The sequence below is a fragment of the Uranotaenia lowii genome, unplaced genomic scaffold (genome assembly GCF_029784155.1).
Source record: "Uranotaenia lowii strain MFRU-FL unplaced genomic scaffold, ASM2978415v1 HiC_scaffold_95, whole genome shotgun sequence".
NCBI lineage: Eukaryota > Metazoa > Arthropoda > Insecta > Diptera > Culicidae > Uranotaenia > Uranotaenia lowii.
This window is the reverse complement of record NW_026598922.1, coordinates 67,608-89,884: the sequence shown is the minus strand read 5'-3', so window position 1 is coordinate 89,884 and position 22,277 is coordinate 67,608. Positions and strand designations below refer to the sequence as shown.

At 40.7% G+C, this 22,277-nt stretch overlaps 1 protein-coding gene across 4 annotated transcripts in view; it reads left to right on the top strand.

The window, feature by feature from the left end:
* The window catches only part of LOC129760991 (serine-rich adhesin for platelets-like), an 80,128-nt gene that overhangs the window by 6,651 nt on the left and 51,200 nt on the right, over positions 1-22,277 (top strand). For 2 of the 4 annotated variants that reach the window (XM_055758690.1, XM_055758689.1), the window contains exon 1: positions 16,539-18,370. The exons of the other annotated variants lie outside the window; for them this stretch is intronic. In XM_055758690.1, coding sequence (XP_055614665.1) covers positions 17,104-18,370 — 1,267 coding nt within the window. In that variant the 5' untranslated portion in view covers positions 16,539-17,103. Of the gene's footprint in view, positions 1-16,538; positions 18,371-22,277 lie in introns of those variants that run through there. 4 annotated transcript variants of the gene reach the window in all.

Genomic DNA, 22,277 nt, shown 5'->3' with positions numbered 1-22,277 from the left:
TTTTCCAGTAAACCATAGCTAAGGTTTTAAAAAGCTTGTTTTCTGAACCTATATTGCGGGTGCCATTCTCAGTCGAGAGTTCGATAGCTTGTTGTGAAACCCACGTCTGATTGCATAACGCGTCTTGTTTTGTGCGACAGACATTTTAAATAACCAACGAATTTACTATCTTCAAATGGATGAATTTTGAACCTTTTTCGGGAAACATGAATTAATAGATTTGGTTTTAGGAATTCTTACTAATGATTCCTATAATATTTAACATTGTCAGCGAATTTAAGCTTTTAAGACAACATTTTGAATTCATTATTCAGTAGAGTTTGGATAGTTTCAAATCTCGAGTATTAATCAAAAAAAGATCGGAAATCGAATAATGAGTATCGAGGATTCAAAATCGAGGTTTAAAATCGAGAATTAAAACCGATAGTCGAAAGTCGAGTGTCGGAAGATTAGAGGCAAGTGTTGAGAGCTCAGAGTCAAAAATCGAGAGTCGAGAGTTGAATCAAGAATCGACAATCAACAATCGAGTATACAGAATCAAGACTCGGTTGTCAAGAATAAAAGTCGAGAGTCAATGTTCGAAAGTTGAAAGTTTAGGGTTGAAAGTCGAAAATCGAGCGTTAAGAATATTCAAGAGTCAATAGCTCCAAGTCAAGAAAAGAGCATCGAGAGTGAAGAGTCGCAAGTCGAAAATGAACATTCGAGAGTTGACACTTAAGAGTCGTGAACCGAAATTCAAGTGCTGGGAATCTTAACTCACAGTCAAAAGTCGAGAGTCAACAATCGGGTGTTGAAATTTTGAATCGTCGTTCGAGGAGAGTCGAGAGTAAACTGTCGAAAATAGAGAGTCGAAATGTGAGAGTTGAGGTTCAGGAGTCGGGATTTAAAAGTGGAAAATAGAGCGTCCATAATCAAGAGTCGATGATCAACTTTCAGTTGATAGTCGAGTATCGAGGATTTTGAATTGAGAATGGAGGATTAAACATCGATAGTAAAGAGTCGAATGTCGTAAGTCGAAACTCGACAATCGAGAGTTGACACTCAAGAGTCGTGAATCGAGATCCAAGTGCTGAGAATCTTAACTCTCAGTCAGGAGTGTTAAAAGTCTAGAATCGTCGGTCGGGGAGAGTCGAGAATAAAAAGTCGAGAATCGAGAGTCGGAATGTGAGAGTTGAGGATCACGAGGTGGGATTTAAAAGTGAAAAGAAGAGAGTCTATAATCAAGAGTCGATGATCGACTGTCGACAGTTGGTAGTCGAATATCGAGGATTTTGAATTGAGAATGGAGGATTAAATATCGAGAGTAAAGAATCGAAAGTCGTAAATCGAAAATCGACAATGGACAATTGATACTCAAGAGTCGTGAACCGAGATCTAAGAGCTAGGAGGAATCTTGACCCACAGTCAAGAGCCGAGAGTCAAGAATCGGGTATTGCAAGTCTAGAATCGTCGGTCGGGGAGAGTCGAGAGTAAACAGTCGAAAATCGAGAGTCGAAATCTGAGAGTTGAGGATCAGGAGTCGGGATTTAAAAGTGGAAAGTAGAGAGTTCATAATCAAGAGTCGATGATCAACTGTCGACAGTTGGTAGTCGAGTATCGAGGATTTTGTATTGAGAATGGAGGGTTAAAAATCGAGAGCAAAAAGTCGAAAGTCGTTAGTCAAAAACGGACAATCGAGAGTTGACACTTAAGATTAGTGAACCGAGATCTAAGAGCTAGGAATCTTAACTCACAGTCAAGAGTCGAGAGTCAACAATCAGGTGTTGAAAGTCTAGAATCGTCGGTCGAGGAGGGTCGAAGGTAAAAAGTCGAGAATCGAGAGTCTAAATGTGAAAGTTCAGGATCAGGAATCGGGATTTAAATCGACAATCGACCGTCGCAAGTTGAGAGTCGAGTTTTGAGAGCCAATAAATGAAAGTCTAGAGTCAAGAATTGAGAGTCGAGAATCGAAAGCTTAGTTTCTAGAATCGAGTGTTGGAAGTCGAGAGTTATGCATCGAGGTTTGATAGTCGATAATCGAAAGTCGCTAATGATGAATCTAAACCCGAAAGTTTAGAGTCCTGAATCGAAATCCAAGAGTCAAGGGTCAAGAGTCGAGATTCAAAAGCGAATCTTTGTGATCCTGCATGATTGCCCTATGGAACATAAAAAAAATTCTTAAGTTGAAGAGTTCCTAAGCTGGTCCTACCCGGAAATTGTATTTATTTATGAACATAACAACGAGAGACTTAGGTGACTGCCCTAGGGAACTTCGAAAAAAAAGAAAACTGCCAATTTATGGAAACATCCATTTCGGCTTAGGAAAACGATTCGGAACGTTTTACTTATCATTTATGTATAATCTGGAATCAACCTTGCTCTCAAGTGATTCAGTTTAATAACCATCAAAAAGAAAAGTACAAAGCTGTTTACAACAAACTGGACCCTGTTGTTCAATTCGATGGAAATCAAATTGATGCTGATTGATTTTTCTAGGATCGGTTATTGAGTTCGGCGGGAGCTCTGTTTGACTTTCAATTATCGTTCAAAATTCCCCATGGTTTATTTAGCAAGTCCGATGCAGTTGCTGCGCTCAGGGTGCATTGTATTCCAAAATATATGCCTACCATTTTGAAATGCATCCCCTTACTAACCCTTATGCTGGTTGGTGCTCCAGTCATTCGGATCCTTAAAAAAATAGAAGCTTCCTCTAGGATTTTGTTTCTCGCTTTGATCCTGCACACACATTTCAGCGATCGTGTTCTTCCATCCAGGAGTCGATCCGGTCCGGTCCTAGACGATCTGAATTTTAAATCGTTCACTCTCAATCGTTGGATTTTTTTCCAACAGACGACTACCATCGTCGTCGTCTAGTTTGAAGTGCTTGAAGTAACCCGAAAGGATTTCGTCATCCCATGAACCGAGCTTTTGACCTCCGTGCGATAGGCTTCCTTCGGTTTTTCAACGCTCTTTTCGAAACGATTTGACGATCATCATCACCGACTTCTCGGCGGTAGAGAATTTGAATTTCCAAACAGGACCGAGAGCGGGAAAAATCGTAGACGGGGGCGTGGTCGTTCCTCCGCGATTACCATTGCAAATGCTAGTTTGTTCAGTTGTAGCGATCTCTACAGAGGATTCAACCGGGTCCGAAAGTTATCGCGAGTTATCTGAAGAACCCCGCAACGATGATTACTTGCTGCTGCTTTTGGCTGACTGGCTGGATTCAATGAATGGTAAATCTCCTTTTTTTTCACTCTTCTGCCCTCTCTTTGAGATTGGTGATAGGAGGATATTAGCGAAAGCTGCTGCATATCCTGTCAGCCCCAGCACAGCTCAGTGATTTGTATACGTAACATGTGCCGGGCCGGGAGCTTTGAAATCATAATTTCAGATTAGCCGCCTCGTAGCAGCTCCACATTGCTCCACTGGAGGGAATCCGAATCACTTGGTTTCGGAACAGCCCGTCGGACCACGAGGTTTCCTAGGATTCTAGAATCTAGAAGCTTCCACCGTTGAAGATAACTTAGAGCGTCAATGTTGTCCCACAGTTCTGTGAAACCCCCGGAATGATCTATGGCTTTATCAGAAGTTAATCAATTAATTGAACAGTAACGCTCCTACATGATTACCCTAGGGAACACCAGAAGTTATATTGCTTCGAAAAAGGGCCTTTCGAAAGAAGCCTTATATCAAAAGACTTAACAATTGTGGACCTAGGTGACTGCCCTAAGAAACTTCGAGAAAAAAATTATATTTCGAAAAAAGATACGACGGGACTAGAATACTAGAACCTGCGATTTTCGATTCAGTACAACGGCGCGTTAGTCAATTACACTACGGTGAACCTGACGAAACAGGCCACAGCATGCGTACAAGTCGACCTCCATCGGTCGACAGCTGGATCTTCCATCGATACTCTCCATGTATATCTCGCATGTATTCTTTGCCCACTTTTGATCTCTCACTGTTGTTTCTCTATCAATTCAAAGAACTGATAGCTTTTTGAAAAAATAAAAAAATAAAAGCCAAGCTTCAATATTCGCATTGAACAAAAATGGACTCAGTTTGCTTCCCTAGGGAACTCCGGAAGTTTTTGAGATTTAAGTACATTGTTAAAAATTAACAAAAATCCTGCCTTGATTGAAATGAAATTGAAAAGAAAAACATCTAAGTTTAGTTTCCAAGATCCCTTCGTTAGCAATTGTCGATTTCTGAATTAAAACCATGAAAATGTGTCCAACTTATATATGCTGTACACGTTATGTGTAGAAGCTTCTCATTTTCCACCTAGCAACCGATATGTTTAAATCACACCTAAGCACCCAGATCGCTTCTGAAAAGTGCGTGTGATAACATCGTTTATCTATTCATTCAAAAGTTTATTCATACACAAAAACTCAAACCCAACCAAAACGACGAATTTTTCCGAAATGTGATCAAGCAGATTCCATAAGTAGAGCAATTTGCATTTTCAATTGATCGAAATCAGCTCCGAAAAAAGGAACAAACATGTCTAGTCTCTCCTGTCGAGATTCTACTTATACACTACGGCTTCGAAATTTGGGAGGAAAAAAAGGCTTTAGATTATCACAAACAATAAAGTTCGTACAACTTTTTTGCATGGATTGTACCCGAAAAATGGGATAATCAATTGATGTTGGGTATCTCTGGATTTGAACACAAGTAGCTTTCACGTGCTCATACATATTTTTGACTGGAATCAAATTAAGTTCAGACTGCATAAAATTAAATAACATTTTGAGTGTGAGATCGAAATGAACTATCTCAAGGTGTTGCGGATTTATGTTAGAAATTTGAAAGGAGGTGAACAAACTTTGGAACATGTAGGCACACGCAGTGTAAAATTTATGACGACATACAGGCACGTTCCAGGATGATCAACCTACATGAGCCCTAAACAAGCTCATTAGGCATTTTTACATCGAAATAATACCTTAAACAAGCTTTTTTTTTCATTTCCAAAGAAAATTCAATGCCACTAACTTAAGGTTGCCAGATTTTTTTCAACTCGTATCCATCCAGGCTGGTCAAACCCGGGAAATCCGGGCACTGTTCGGGCAAATTTTGTCAAAACCCAGAAATTACTCAACAAAAATCAAGAAAAAAATTTTTAAAAAAAGTTATCATAAAAATTCTTTGTTAGATCGTTTTCAAAGGTTCCGAAAAACCTTTCATGATTATTTTTATAAAACTAGCTCAAAAGTTTTTGTTTTTCGAGGCAAAAACTAAAAATTATACAACACATTTTTTTGTAATTCGCCAAATAATCTTAATAACCGGGTAAAATCCGGGAATATATCAATGAAAACCGGGCCGGGTCGGACTGTTCCTAAATTTTACATTAAAAATCCGGGCAATCTGGCGACCCTCCAATACTAACTGGCTACCCAACCGATAAGAATGTTTCTATCGTTGGGTGAACAAACAGAAGAAAATTCATCGAAAACGCTCGGATGCATTACTTGGTTGGTTGACAATTATTCACCCAACCCCACCAATAAAAGACACGTGGATCAAACACTAGATAAGATGTAACCCCCTGCAACTCCTTTCCCATTTCGACCACCTTCTTTCCAGTCGGATTGCCCAAGACCATCCTCCATCATCCGCAGAAAGCCCGCCCAGGACAATGTTTCGTCGAAATTATTGGTCCCCGTACGTACTGAGATTCCATAAATCGAGAGTCTATTGGCTCAACTGCAGCCAGCCAGGAGCAGCAAGCAAATGACCATTGAACTGAATTTCAATGACACCACCGGTCTCGAAACGTGACCAGATGGACACCAACTCTGTGTGTCTCCCATCATCATCTCCATCATCTGATGGAGGTATAACAGAAAATTGGATATTGACGACTACCAGTCTTGGTCTGTTTTTCCATTGGAGATATCCATCTAGAGGGAATCGAATGGGTGGAATCATGAAAGTTTTTGAAAATTTTGGAATGTTTTAGAAATTTTTTTTTTTCAAATTTTATTTTACTTGGCCTCTTCCCATCTCCCATCTACCTCTGGAAGGACCAAATTTGATAACATAATAATAATTTCTCCCTTCCTTCCACTCCACCGGTAGCTGTTCTGTGTCCCAGATCAGGGACATCAACCGGTGTAGGCTATCGGCCAAATTTTACGGGCCTATTTAGATGAGTTCAACTGCAATGCCATCTTTCCCAGCCGACTTGTTGTTTTACAGTTGGGGAAACGCTTCCTTAATTTCACTAATCGTTGGGAGAGTCTTCGTCTTCTGAAGTGCTGCTTCCACCTTTTGATCACCTCACGATTGTCCGTCAAAGGCATCGTCCTTATCCCGGCACATTTCGGCTTGCGGTGGAACTTTCGTGTTTCCTGGAAACGATGCAGTTGCTTCAGCTCATGATTGCGCAGTTGTCGAGAGAATACAGCAATTGCGGGCAATCAATACGTGGATGTTTGTTAAGAGGTCGTACACGAAAATCAAAGACGGCTCAAAGACGTCAGTAACAGAAGACCACATCTCTCGGAATAAAGTGGTAAACGTACAGAATCTCACCAGGGCCAATCTTCACAATGCATAGCGGAGAATTTTTTTCTGGACCCTCTCTATCTTTTCGATGTGAACGGATTGGTAAGGTGCCCAAACAAGTACAGCGTATTTTGCGTACTAACGAGCAGAATACTTTCAAAGCTTTCAACGTTCACTTCCATCCCATGCGTATCACACCATAACAATAATTTGTTCATGTCCTCTTCGAGCGCAATGCAGTCAATGACTCTGTTAATTTTTAGATCATCGGCGTAGAAGTTTCGAGTTAAGGAAGGTAGCTATGTCGTAGAAAAGCACAAAGATAAGTGGCCCTAGGTGACTACCTTCTGGAACACCAGATGGCATGTCGAATACTATAGAGTGTGTTCCTCAGATGCTTATGTAGCCTTGGAGTTTTACCAGGTAGCCGTATGAGCTCGTTTATGAAAAGCACAAAGATAAGTGGCCCTAGGTGACTACCTTGTGGAACACCAGATGGCATGTCGAATACTGTAGAGTGTGTTCCTCAGATTTTTATGTAGCCTTGTAATTTTACCAGGTAGCCGTAATGAGCTCAAGAATTGTGCTGGTTATGTTTACGGGGGAACACATCAGTGATAACCCGGAAGCTATTGTCGATTCGATCACAGCAAGTTCGTGTTCTGTGGAAGCGATCACTGGCAAAGATCCATTAGCATCCTCGTTGTAGCTCCAATGCAAATTCGATATATTATAATCCCCAGCTACATCAACGAAGTCTTGGCAGGTTGCATTATTCAGGACTCAGTCAAGAGCGAACATGTGCGATGCGTCGATTTCGTAAATATGTTGTTCACTACGGGGAGTTTTTGGCGCATCTTCACCAGATAGTGATCTGACTCGATGTTGGAGTCCCGACGTTGGTGATTTCCGAAAAGGGCCGGCTGTCTATTAAAACGTGGTCGATCTGTGATTGCGATTGGTACGGTGATCTCCAAGTGTACTTGTGAGGGAGGCCATTGGTTTGGAGGCGGCGAAAACGATGATTGTGAGGCCGTTTTTGATGGTCAGCTGGTGCGCGCTGAACCTTTCAATTGTTGATTTGAATTCCTCCTCCTGACCGACCTGAGCTCTAAAATACCCGATGACGATCTTGATATCATGCTTTCACGTTCCAGCTTCGCGTAAAATACGTCTTTGTCGTCACCGGTACTTCCGAGGTGAGAGCTGTGTACGTTGAAGACGTTGCCGCAGCTCTGGTAGATGGTATGACCATCTTGGAACGTACGTACCGTGGAGTTTTCCAGCATACCTCCTGCAACGCTACGAGCCCCCTATCTCAGTTCGCAAGGGACCAAAGCATCCACCGGGGTTGGGTACCCGAACTTCGCTAGGGTTGCTCGCACCTCAGCCAGCCACCACGAGAAGGTTGAGAATCGGAGTTGTAAGAGGTGATACGAACACTACCCGAAATTTGGATATACGGGGTCTCGCGTTGCACATATCCTGGTCACTTTTCTCATATCTTAAATTAAGTTATCGACAGCCACGTGCCAAAGCGCACGACTTCCGTGAATTTGCGGACTCCCTGGTTTACCAAAGAACTGCGTCGACTAAAGACGTGCCCTTAAAAATCACCATAAGCTCAAATCCTCCCAAACTAAGGATGTATATCGAAGATCGTACTCCGCTTATAAAAAGCCAATAGAAATTTGTAACTAAAATTATCTTTTCCGAGTACAACTTAACCTCAAGACCAACCCAAAATCGTTCTGGAAGCAGTTCAAAAGTCAGCGGAATGAACCTGGTATTCTAACTTAAATGTTTCTGGACTGCGAACTCCGATTGCAGAATCAGTTATCTCTTTGCTCAAAAATTCTCAAATACCTTTGCTACTGCTTCAACATCCCCAGAACATGTGGAGCGTGCTGTTAGGAATGTTTCGCCACTCGGTTTCTGCATAAGCACGATTGTAGTGGAGGATGCGGTTGTATCTAAAGCAGCGGCAAAGCTCAAAAACTCCCTATCTACAGGTTTGAACGGTATACCATCTACCTTTCTAAAACGATTAATGCCTGTTTTACTTACTCCTGTGAGACTCATCTTTCAAGCTTTTCTTGACAGAGCCACCTACCCTTCACTGTGGAAGGGACCTTACAAGTTTCCGGTTCACAAAAAGAGGGAAGAGCTTGGACGCTTTGGATTCTGTGGACCTTTACTTGGCTGGTTCCGCAATTACTTAACTGGACGTAAATTGACAGTTCGCATAGGAGACTCTCTCTTCAGCCAGTTCTCTGCCTCCTCCGATGTGCCCCAAGGTAGTCACCTAGGACCGATTATCTTCTTAAACTATTTTTTCGATGTGCTAACGAACGGCCCGAAACTTTGTAATGCTGATGATCTTCAACTGTTCTACACCATAAACGGTCAGCACGACATTGATTTCCTGCAAAACCAGTTCAATCTATTCGCACAATGGTGCGGCATCTACTGCCTGCCTCTGAATCGCAGTAAATGCGCAGTCATCAGTTTCTCACGAAGACGGTGGTCTTCGGCGCAGATTAGTTCTTAGGAAATGAGTCCATTGCGTGGATGGACCATATCAATGATAGTTTGTATGTGTTTCAAACTCTAGCTTACGGTCGAGTATTACGTCCAGATACTCGACCGTAAGCTGGAGTTTGAAACACACTCGTACTACGTCGTCAATATAGCTTCTAGAAGCCTCTGATTTTTATTTCGAGTGGCCTTTTTTTTATTAGTTGGTAACCACAGGTGGTAAATCCCGGTTTACGGATTGTATTCCAAGGCACGGCGAGCCACCGCGTCCTCCCAGTTTGCTACTCTGGGTCCATGGGTACAATGGGAAGACTCATGATATACTCTGTGTATACACCCTACTCCCTAAACTCCACCTGCGGCCGCAGACCTGGTTCCCACCTCGAATTGTTTAGTACACTATGCTTCACTATGCATACTCATTAACGAGACCACTTTCAGCAAAACCTCTCATCCTTACGACTCGACGCCTAAACTCTCCTCTAACGACTTGAGAACCGACATCTCCTCGCAATGACTCGAGATTCTCACACAAACCTCTCCTCTGCGCGACTTGAAGCCTGATCTCTCCTCTAGCGAATTGAGATCCGACCCCTCCTCGCATCGACTCGAGGTTTACCTCTCCTCTGCACGTTTCAAGGCCCGATCTCTCCTCTAACGACTTGAAATCTGACCTCTCCTCGTAATGACTCGAGGTGACCACTTGTACCCCTCCTCTTGTTGATAAGGGGCCTGATCCCTCCTCTTACGACTCGAGACCCGACCCCTTATCATAAAGACTCGGGGTTGACCACACAAACCTCTCCGCCTGAAGGTTTGAGGCCTGACCTCTCCTCTAACGACTCGAGGCCCGACCTCTTAACTTCAGGGTTCGAGGTTTGCCACCTTGCCCGTCGTGTGCCTGATTGAGAGCAGCGTATCCTAGACTCGCGCCTGTCACGGCACACGCGCGGGACTTAACGAGTGACCTAGGACTTCAAGGACGTGTACAGCCTGAAGAGCCTGTATTGCAGCATAGTTCGATCCATCCTCAAATACGCAACAGCTGTCTGGTGTCTCTACGACCAGAATGGAACCGAGCGGCTCAAGGCTATCCAGCGGCGCTTTTTGCATTATCCCATCTGACACCTAAACTGGCAAAACCCGTTTCACCTAGCTACCAACATCGATGTCATCTCATAGACATGGATACTCTTCAAGCCCGAAGAAATGCAACCCGATCGCCGATCTACTGACATCGCGAATCGATTGTCCTACGCTCCTTCTTAGTGTGAGACCCCATGAACTGAGAAACAAAGACCTTCAACTGTACGTTTCCATTCGATTGAACAACTACGGAGCGAATAGTGTTACGAAAACGTTCAACCGCTTTTCCGAGCTCTTCGACTTTGACGTATCGGAGGATGTTTTCCGAAGAAAAGTTATTAGTATATCGAGAAATCGCCGAATGAGTGCAAGGCCGATAAAGTGTTAGGTCGAATAGATGCTGGTCTGATTGGACAATCTTTGCCACTAGATTGCATGAATGCATTAGGCCGAATGGAAGTTAGGCCGAATGAATGGGGCCTAAACGATATTAGGTCAGATGGACGTTATTTCGAATGGATGAAAGGTCAAACGGAAAGATGGCTGTTAAGCCGAGTGAATCTACATCTAAGATTACTTTTACCTAGAATCCATTCAGGGCTTTGTATCTTTTCAGCCGAACTGTCTCCGGCTGAAGGGTTATTCGGCCGAATTGCCATTAGGCCGAATGGTCATTTGGCCCAGTGGTAATTAGGTCGAATGGTCATTAGGCCAAATTGTCGTAAAGCCGAAAGGTCGTAAGGCCGAAAGGATGCTAGGCCGAATGGTCGTCGGGCCAAATGGTCGTTAGGGCGAATGGATGCTAGGCCGAATGGTCGTAATGCCGAATGGATGCTTGAAGGTTGTTAGGCCGAATGGATGCAAGGCCGGATTTGACCATTCGGCTTTGTGACCATTCAGTCTTATGACCATTCGGCCTTATGAACATTCGGCCTAGCGTCCATTCGGCCCAACGATCATTCGGCCTAGTATGCAGACAAATGTAAAATATTTCTTATTGACCTAGCAACCATTTATGACTATCATTCAGCCTTATGACCATTCGGCGCAACAAGCATTCGGCCTTTTTACCTTCCGGCCTAGCAACCATTCGCCCTTACGACCATTCGGCCTAATGACCATTTGGCCTTATGACAATTCGGCCAAATGACAATTCGGCCAAATGACAATTCGGCCTCATGACAATTTGGCCTTATGACCATTCGTTCCAATGACCATTCGGCCTAATACCCATTTGGCCTATCAGGTCAGGTATCAGAATGGGGGTAGGCTTAATAGCGGCACGTTATCCAAACATACGAGAAAATTGTGCCTAGCCTTTTTTTTATCCAAGATTTCATCATTTACCTGAGAAACCTAAAAAACCTATAAAAGGAAGAAATAAATTCAATCTATTTAAGATGGCATAAAGCCTTTCCACTAGGGATTATTAGCATTAAAGCTCTTTTCTACATTCGGTAAGGAATGATAGAATGTTTTTTAAGTTTAATTTCTTAAACTCAGATTCGCTTAAAGCGTAAGATCCCAGAGTACGAAAACGTAGTCTGGCAAATGAGGGACAGTTGCATATAAGATGGAAGGGATCTTCCACATCTGATTCACAACTACCACATACTGGAGATTCAGCACGCTGAATGTTGTGCATGTGATAGTTGAGTTTACAATGACCGGAGAGTGCTCTGATCAAGATGCTGCAATGAGATTTATTTAAAGTTAATAAGTAACTCGATATGATTGGAGATGGTTTTTCTAAAAATAATTTAGTTTGACGACATGTGTCCAACTCTTCCCAGTATCGTTCATGCTGGTTAGAGGACCAAGTTTGAATTTGGTTTCTGAACCAACATGGTGATATTGGGACAGCCGGCTCTGGTCCGTAAAATTCCTTTTCCGACCCAGCTCTAGCGAGTTTGTCGGCGCATTCGTTTCCAAAAATTCCCTTATGTCCGGGTACCCATAGAAGGTTTAATCCATTGCCTTCAGCAAGTTCTTCGATTGCTTTCCGGCATGCGATTACCAGTTTTGATCTAGAACTGGAAGCACTGAGTGATTTGATAGCTGCTTGGCTATCTGAACAGAAATAAATTGTTCTGAACATAATCTTCTTTTGAAGTGCAATTTGCACTCCATACATAATAGCATATAGCTCAGCCTGAAAGACTGTACAATATTTTCCTAGAGGTTGAGCATATTCTATGTTCAACTCGTGACAGTAAATTCCTGCACCTGCACGGCCGTTTGATAATGAACCGTCAGTATAGAATACAATATGAGAGGACATTTGGTCCTCTACGAAACCTGATAACCATTCTTGAGGAGAAGGAAATTTGACTTTGAACCCCATGTAGGGAAAACTACTCGAGAGTGTTAAATCGTTTGGCGCTAGATTAAACTTGTTTAATCTAACTAATTCAGGCCACACATTTGTATGACTCGATGATCTTTCGATATTTCCTGACAGCCAGAGACCAACTGCCTGTAGACGAAAAGCACATGAGAAGGCTTCCTGTTTTAGGAACAAGTGTAGAGGTTTGATAGAAAACAGAGCCTCTAGTGCTGCAGTAGGAGTTGTAGTGAACGATCCGGACATCCCCAAAAGACACATTCTTTGAAGGTGATTTAGTTTAGTCCGAACTGTTGCAACTTCTCCTTTCTGCCACCACACTAGACACCCATAGGCCAGAATTGGTCTTACTATTGTGGAGTAAATCCAGTGAATATGTTTGGGTTTGAGTCCCCAGTTTTTCCCGATTGCACGTCGGCATTGTCCGAACGCCATGCATGCTTTTTTGATTCTGAATTCGATGTGATCAGACCAGTTTAATTTGGAGTCAAGAATGACACCCAAATATTTAACTTGATCAGACACGGTGATTTCGGAACCATAAAACAGCAGAGGGCGCACCCCGCGGGTGATACGTTTTTTAGTAAATAATACAATATTAGTTTTTAGAGGATTAACTGACAGTTCTACATGAGAACACCATCGTTCAACAGAGCGCAGAACTTGTTGCATTATATCAAATAATGTGCTTATGCACAAACCTCTTACCAGCAGAAGATAATCATCTGCGAATCCATAGGTTGGTATTCCACGGTCATTGAGTTTTCTCAACAAGCCGTCTGCAACTAGGTTCCACAAAAGAGGTGATAGTACACCTCCCTGTGGGCAACCACGTGTGCTAACTTTTGTTATTGAAGCCTGTCTTAAAGACGAATGAAGATTCCTGTTACTTAGTATTGCGCTAATCCAGTTAGTTATAACACTAGGCACTCCATGAAGTAGTGCCGCATCCATTATTGATGTAAACGAGACATTATCAAATGCTCCTTCTATGTCTAGAAATGCTCCTAGACATGATTCTTTCTGTGAAAAACTATTTTCAATATTGTGTACTACGTTGTGCAGAAGAGTTAATGTTGATTTTCCTGTTTGGTATGCATGTTGTGTCGCATTAAGCGGATGTTGGACAAGGCATTCTTGCCTGATATGATGATCAATTAAACGTTCAAGTGCTTTTAATAGAAATGAACTTAGACTAATAGGACGAAAGCTTTTGGCTTCGTCGTATGATGATCACGGCTATCTGCCGCCAAAGTTTAGGAATATATCCATGAGCAAAACTGCTTATCATTATTTTTCTTAATATGTGTTTGAAATGATCGAAACCTTTTTGAAGCAAAACTGGAAATAAACCGTCACTTCCAGGAGATTTGTATTGAGCAAAACCATCGATTGCCCATTTGATCGATTCTGTAGTAACTATTTTCCGAGCAAAATGCAAGGAATCTAGACTTCCAGAAAAGAACTCAGGCTCTATCGATGAATCTTGATCAACACATCCTGGAAAGTGAGTATTGAATAGACAACTTAATGTTTCTTCGTCGTTTGATGTATAATCACCACTAGGGGTTTTAAGGTATGAAACCTGATAATCTTTTGATTTGGCTAAGACTTTATTTAACCTACTTGCTTCGTGCAAGCCTGAAATGTTTGTGCAGTAGCTCTGCCAACTTGAGCGTTCGGCAGCTCTTGTTGCTTTCCGGTAAACTCTGCGAGCAAACTTGAAAGCATCAAAACCTTCCGTGCGCCTTCGGTTCCAAGAGCGTCTGCAGTTTTTTCGTTATTTACTAAGATTTGAGTTCCACCATGATGTACTGTTTTTGTTGAATTTCAACGTTCGTAAGGGACACGCTTCTTCATAAGAATTTAAAATAATTTCGGTGGTTTTTGCAACCACTTCATCCAACTCAGAAGGAGTAGTAATTTCAGGTGTATATCCATGAAATTTAGTAGCAAGATGCTCCAAATATAGGTCCCAATTAGTTGTTCTTGGGTTTCTGAATGTAATTGTTTCTAAAAACTCACCTGAGTGTTCAAAATAGATAAACCTGTGGTCAGAAATCGATTCTTCGTTAGGCACATGCCAATTTGAAATTTCCTGAGAAATTGTTCTAGAACAAAGTGTGATGTCAATCACCTCTTCTCTGTCACACCTAACAAAAGTTGGTTTATTTCCTACATTTAGAATTTCTAAATCAGTGCTGCTTAAATATTCCATTAAATTTAAGCCTCTCAGATTGATATCTGAGCTACCCCATACAAAATGATGGGCATTGGCATCACAGCCAATTACAACAGGTATATTTTGTGATTCACAGAATGAAATGACATTTTTTAAATCATCCGTAGGGGATGATTGTTCATATGGTGAGTATGCTGAACAGTACACGTATTTCCTATCAGGCAGCGAAACCTGAACGACGCAAATGTCTCTTGTTGTTAGATTGGGTATAAGTGTTGCATTTAAAGAATTGTTTATCAATATACATGCACGAGGCATTATTCGGGCATTAGTCATTCCAATTACACTGAACACAGTAAAGTTTGGTTTGAGCAAATTCCCTAAGTAAAAAGTTCCATTTCGGAAATAGGGTTCTTGGACCAAGGCGATTGATGCAGTTCCATTAAGGATTAAACGACATAAGTTAAGTGTAGCGGTTCTCTTGTGCTGCAGATTTAGCTGTGCAACCTTAATAGAAAGCATTTCTATCAAAGAATTCCACACATATTTCCATCACACACAAGAACCTCTGCACCTTCATATCGACGCATGAAGCGGGGTATCCCATACAGGATGAAAATTTTAAAATCGTGTGTATAATCTGAATCCCACGAGTTGCTAGGAAAAATACGGCCCTTTGCACCAGTGCCTGGCTATAGTGCAGACCTTAACAACGTTCTGCTTAAGATAGGATTATTATACACCCTCCTACCCCCACTTTGGGGCCCGCAGGCACAGAACCACCTTGAAGCGGGTGTTTACAAAATTTAGGAGAATACAACTCGTGCATGCGCATTAATAGCAATAAGCACAATTGGTGAATCCTCCCTGAAGAAATTGGTTCCCCCCTCCCAATGTGATAGTCGCATTTGAAGAATGACTAATGCATATGGGAATTACTGGATAAGTCGCCTTTTACGACGTGGACCAGTATCCCAGTGGTAGTATTCTATAAGCCGCCACCACACAGCAAATTCGGCCAAATGACAATTCGGCCTCATGACAATTTGGCCTTATGACCATTCGTTCCAATGGCCATTCGGCCTAATACCCATTTGGCCTAACGTCCATCGGCCGAATGGCTTTCGGCCTCACTTTCGGACAAATGACTCAGCCTCTTAATCGGACTAGAATCTGTTCGGCCAACATCAAGTCAAATTTGAAGTACACTGTGTATGGAAATCCTCCTTTTTTTTCAATTTGCGTGATTTTAAAAATTGTTATAATTGGACTTCATTTTTTTTTATTTTGAAATCCTACTTTCTGTTGTATAGTTTTTACAGTGGAGATCTCGTTATTTCCTTAACTGTAGAACGGAAACTAAAAAGCTGGAGTTTCATTCTAGGATGAAATATAGATTTTTAACCAGTCATGAAATTTTAAAAAAATTGAAGGAACAAACGAAGTTCAAGCCTTAATCAACAATTTATTCATGTCAATCTGGTCTCTGGATTTTACAGAACCCTATCAGTGCTGATAGGAATTGCAAAAATGCTACCGATTCGATTCGATCTATCATCTCTCAGATGCGCTCCGAGAGCCAACAGCTCTATCGTTAGCTGAAAGGGAGACAATCAATGCCACATACAGAGACGCTAACGCGCTCTACCAATTTAATATTAATTTGTATCCCTCCGTCCCCTTTCCGGCGATTGGCTTCCCTCCCTAGACCGGTGTATCGCGTCATGCGCTCTCCACTGTCAACCAACAACCAGCTGATTGTACTTGCTCTTGGCCGGGGAGCCGCTCTCCGATTCTGATTGGGGGCTGCTGGTGGATGGACGGAAGGTTCAGGCAAATTTGCTGGGAAGCTACCGGTTGGCACCGTTCGTCAGTTGACTGTGGTCATCCGTCGCGTTCGGTCGCTTTCGAACTTTGTTCCGATTTTGTTACCAGTGTTTTTTTTGCCCTGTACTCCTGTGTATCTTCCTGTGAACCGGTTGATGTTGTTGCAATACCTAATGCTGAATGTTCCTCAAGGAATTAAGTGCTATTACCTATGGCTTTGGGGATCAGTATCGGTTTTGCAAACCTGTTTTTATTTTCGTTAGTTAGTGTGAAACTCTAGTCTATCTTCGGCGTTTGGATTGTTACAAAATGTTCTAAAGTTTCAAATAGTTTGGATTTCTATGCCGAGTGTTTTGTTTTTCGATTCTGTTCATATCAGAGGTAAACGCGTAATCAATCAGTGATATTTCGAGAAGAAAGCAACCGGTCTGTGATATCAGGGATCTCGTTTGAAAAGTGTCGTCAAGCGTTGTCGAATCGAATCGAATGCACCCAATAGGAGGAGACGTTCGTGCCGTCGTTTAGTATCTTTCCGGTGGTTTTTTTCTTGGGTTGGTATAAGTGCGACGGGAAAGATTAGTAGTACCCCGGACAGATTTGGTGGGTTTTCGCATCAAAGGCGATGTACAGCGATAAAAGGCGTAGCGGGGCCTTCTGTGAAATCGGTGTTGATAAGGAGAAATGTTTTCCGTATTCTATCTTGAACAAGCAGCAACTGCAGCTGAAACAACAGGCTGTAGCGCCTTATCCCAACGGGAAAGTGGTCCAAAACGTGTTGAACTATCCGACGTCGGTTCTACCGGTACCATCCAGTTCACCGCTGAACGGACATTTGACTTCGACGCCAGGACGTGCCTCGATCTACGGCAATACGATGGTCACCGACGTCGGCATTTGCTTTAGTATGAGCAACGTAAACCTTAACAGTGACTATCCACCCTATCTCGGACATCCTTCGCTGTCCGTTTTCGGCAAAAGCTACAGTGAAGTTCATGGGCCCGGATCACCAATACCTATGGCCCCGAACCCACAAACCCTTGTAAAATATCGAACCATGCCTTCAGCATTCAAACCACACAGTTTGACTCCACCGATCCCGAAAACTCCGCTGATGCCGTCCAATACTTCACCATCCAGCTCTCCGTATCCACTGCCACCGACGGCCTACAATCCGTACTACTTTACGCATCCCAAGATCCCGGTCAAGATCTTCAACAACCGACCTGCCGCCTACTGCCCACAGACGGCCTCCACCGCTTCTTCAGCTTCCGTGGCTGCGGCCTACGGTCAACAGCTCAACAACTACTACACGGGTTACCCAAGGCCACCGCAACAACCTCCGCCTTTACCGGAAAATATCAACCACAATAATCAGTATCAATCGCCCAGCCCCACGGAGCTAACCCGGCAACATGCCCAGCAGTCGTTGCTCAACAATCAGTACTACAACATCTGCATGTCCAAGTGTAGCAAAGCGATGCGAACCCACCTGGAAACCCCTGGAGGAGGACTTCGGCCCGGCGATAGTCGACCTCCGTCGGAAAGTCCTCCGATCAATGTTGTTACGGATGAGGAACCCCTAAACATTCCCAGATTACCGCAAGTAGTCCCCAGAACTGAATCCCAAGTAGTTCAGATCAAGCGGCCACTGCCGGATAGTTCCCTGGATGAGGATGAAGACGACGATGAGGATAAGCCCAAGGATTTTAGCTTGAAGAAAAGGGTAGTTGAACCACCAGCAGTAGTAGTAGTCGGTGGTAGCGCGTCTCCTGATTCCGGTCGATCGCAATCGGTTCTGGATGAGGATGTGCCGATGGCCGAGAGCGCTGACGAGTGCCCTCGGCGAACGGCGGCGCCCAAGAAAAAATGGATCCGACACTACATGAAGGGTGAGTTGGGTCGAACAGAGTGCAGAATATTGGGAAAATCGGAAAAACTTCCGAAACGTAGAACTTTAAAGATTTTTTTTTTGGAATTTTTCACTTTTCTTACCTTTTTTCTGATCGTCCATAAAAATTTTCTCATACAGTTTCTGGCCGAAACCATGGTTGACTTCTTTTTTATTTTTTTTTCATTGTTCCTGACTCGAATATTGAAGAGAACTTAATTGGTGTCACAACAATAAGCAGTGTACTGTACAAAAGATGATTTGATTGGAAAAGCACTACTCGAGTTTGTTAATGCCGATCCGGCATAGAATCTTATACCGATAGTTCCACCTCCAAGAAAGTTCATTATTGGAGCAGAGTCTGATTTGTGGGTGTAACTTTATCTACCTCTGACTGAGAAATTTATGCAAAAAACAGTTTTTAAATTAGTTTGTCATTGTAATAGTTTGAAATGTTTCATTATATGTATTGAATTTAAAAAAAAAACAAATTAACTCAATTTTCAAAGAACTTATCTGGTTAATCTTCAGGTAGCCAGAATATTGTAAGCATATATCCGGACCGGACAAATCTGCACAATTTTAAATTAAAACCTGGCAAAATCCGGGCATTTGATTTGCAAATTGTCGACCTAAAATCCGGGCAAATTTTGTCAAAATCTAAAAATTGCTCAAAAAAAAATCAAGAAAAAAATGTTGAAAATAATAGTTTTTATCAAAACTCATTGACAGTTTTAAAATCGTATTTTAGGCTCCAAAAATACCTTTCACGATTAATTTAATAAAACTTGCTTAAAAACATTCGTTTTGGAGGCATAAATAAAAAAAAATACAACAACAGAAAAAAAAATTTTTTTTTTCAATTACAGACCCCGTTCGTTTTTGGCAACATTCGATTTTGGCAACATTCGATTTTGGCAACATCCGATTTTGGCACATGTGCCAAAATCAAACGGTTTTTAGAAACAACATTACAATTTAGTTTTCGTTATAACAGGACCAATTTAAATCAGACAAATACCACTTATCAGTTTTTGTGTTCTGAAATGGTGATTAAATGCAACAATAAAAACAAAAGTTAAAAAAAAAGTTATTAAGTACTAAAAAATGACAAAAAGATGAAAAATTCAAAAAGTTAAAAAACAAATTCAAACAAAAGACTGAAAATGACTAAAAACAACTAAAAAATTAGGAAGAACGAAAAAAACAGCAAATATGACAAATGAAAACAAACATTATAAACAAAACAAGATAAGTGCAAAATGCAACAAAAACATGTTGAAAAAAATCAAAAATTACAAGAAATGGTCGGAAATTGACTAAAAATAACGTTTTTGATAATAATATAAGTTATTTTGTAAAAATAACTGATAAAAAAGTGGAGAAAAAAAAACCGTTCGATTTTGGCAACATTCGATTTTGGCAACACAAAATGTACGAGCGTGTTGCCAAAATCGAACGGGGTCTGTATTAGGTCAGGTATCAGAATGGGGGTAGGCTTAATAGCGGCACGTTATCCAAACATACGGGAAAATTGTGCCTATCTATAAAATTAAAAAAAAACAAAAACAAACTAGAGACTAGAAACGACGAAAATTAACTTAAAAAATTATGGATAATGACAAACATAACAAATATGACCAGAATAAACAAACGTTACAAACAAAACAAAAAACGTGCTAAATGCATCCAAAACATGATGAGAAAAATAAAAAAAAATTACTAAAAATGATCAAAAACTGTCTGAAATTATGTAAATTTTTTTTTAGTAATAAGTAAAAAAAAAAAATTAGAACAAAACCGGTTCATTTTTGGTAACATTCGATTTATTCTACACAAAATGTTTGGGCGTGTTGCCGAAGTCGAACAAGGTCTGTACTGCATTAAACAAAAAACTTAAGACCGTTACACCCAAAATAATTTAGAAATAACTTCTACACGATTTTCCACGTAAACCAAGCTTTTGTTGCATCATAACTACTTCACTTCCACAAAACTGATTCCTGAAGTCTCTTTGCCTCAAAAAACGACATTCTGGATCGTTTTTGCCTATCTTTCAGAAAGGTATAGTTATCGGTCGATTTGGGAGATAATTAATTATGGGATTATGGAATCTTAGATATACCTTTGTAGGTACCTATCGAATCAGTTCGATAGGTACCTATAAAGGAACCGAATCGAGTTCAGACGATTTCAGTGTATTTGTGTGTATTGGTGTGATTTTTTGTAAACTTTGTTCCACACGTTTTTTTCTCGATTTTCAGGCAAAGATTTTGTTTTCACATCTTGACGGTTCATACATTTCTAAGTCATTTGATGTAAAAGTTAAAATTTCAATTTTCCGGATTTCATTTCATTCCCCCTTACACGAGTTTTGAAATTATTAAGTCGAGTTTTGACATTTTTTCGAGATAACACCAGATTTCGACGTTTTATGCATTTTTAAGTCATTTGATATCAAAATTAAAATTTGTTTTTTTTTTCGATTTGTTTTGGTCTTTTCTTTGGTGATTTTTAAAGTAAAGAAAACGAAACTTGGAGCGCAAAATTAAAATTTGTTTTTTTTTATTTCATTTGGTCATTCCTTTGGTGATTTTTAGGGTCAAAAAACTGAAACTTGGAGCGCTTTGATGAATCCCTAAATCAAATCCGATTGAGCTGCAATTTTGCACAAGTCAGTTTTTTGGGAGAATCTACTAAATGCATATGGTCTGTTTTCAAAATTCGATCATGATTTTTTACCATACATCCCTTGCTACCCTAATGTACGTAAAAATCATTGAGAAAAAACTATCATGTAGCGTAAGGTTGTCAGATTGTTTTCAGCACGCATCCGGCACGTACAAATCCGGGAAATTTTATCTAAAAACCTGGTTAAATCCGAGCATTTGATTTCAAAATTGTCGACAAAAAATCCGGAAAATGTCCGGGAATTTTTTTTCAAAACCCAGAAAATACTCTATAAAAATCAAGAAAAAAAAATCATTCAAACTCATTGACAGATTTTTGATTTTATTTCAGGCTTCCAAAACACCTTTAATGATTATTATTTGCTCAAAAAATTTCTATTTGGAGGCATACATTGAAAATTGGTTGATTTGCTAAAGAAAGTGAATAAATCCGGGCAGAATTCGGACTTTTTTCAATGAAATCCGTGTCACTGGACCGGGACGAACTGTTCCCAAATTTTGTATTAAATATCCGGGCAATCTGGTAACCTTAAAGTAGCAACAGAATGATAAAACCTAGCCCAATCAAGACTGAACAAACCAAGATTGTTCCATTTTTTTTTGCAAAAAATGTTCTACACTGTCGAAACTAAACTGTTGATTTATTTTGTTTATCTAAAACTGTTACTTTTTAGATTTAATTGACCTTCTTAGGATAAAAATTAGGCTAAAGTATGAAGATGAATAGAGTTCCGCTAAAAAAATTAAAGATTGCTTAAGAATTTTTAATGACATTTTTCTAAATCATCCGACGAACTTAAGTATAAAAAACATATTTCACACCGACTTGTATTAACCTCTTTAAAATATCTACAAACTCGATTTAAAATCGTTAATTCCTGTTTTCCTGGGATTTTTTTTAAACATTTTGTCCAAAGTTAGTGCAGTTAAACGATAATAATGTAAAAATATGTGCTTTTTTCTACACGTCATCACACGGCTTTAAATGAATGAGGTGTTTCCTGTTGTATTTTACAATTTTTTTTAAATTATTTTCAGGATATATTCCTCCAGTTTTTCATCTTTTTTTTTTTCAAATGTACTGAAATCTTCAACGAACTATCATTATTCTACTTATATATACCCAAAGCTCTAAATCCCTTTTTTTGCTGAAAAGATCACAGAAGTTTAGGTTTACAAAAACCTTTTTTTGTTCAACAAAAACGTTTATCGTTGAGG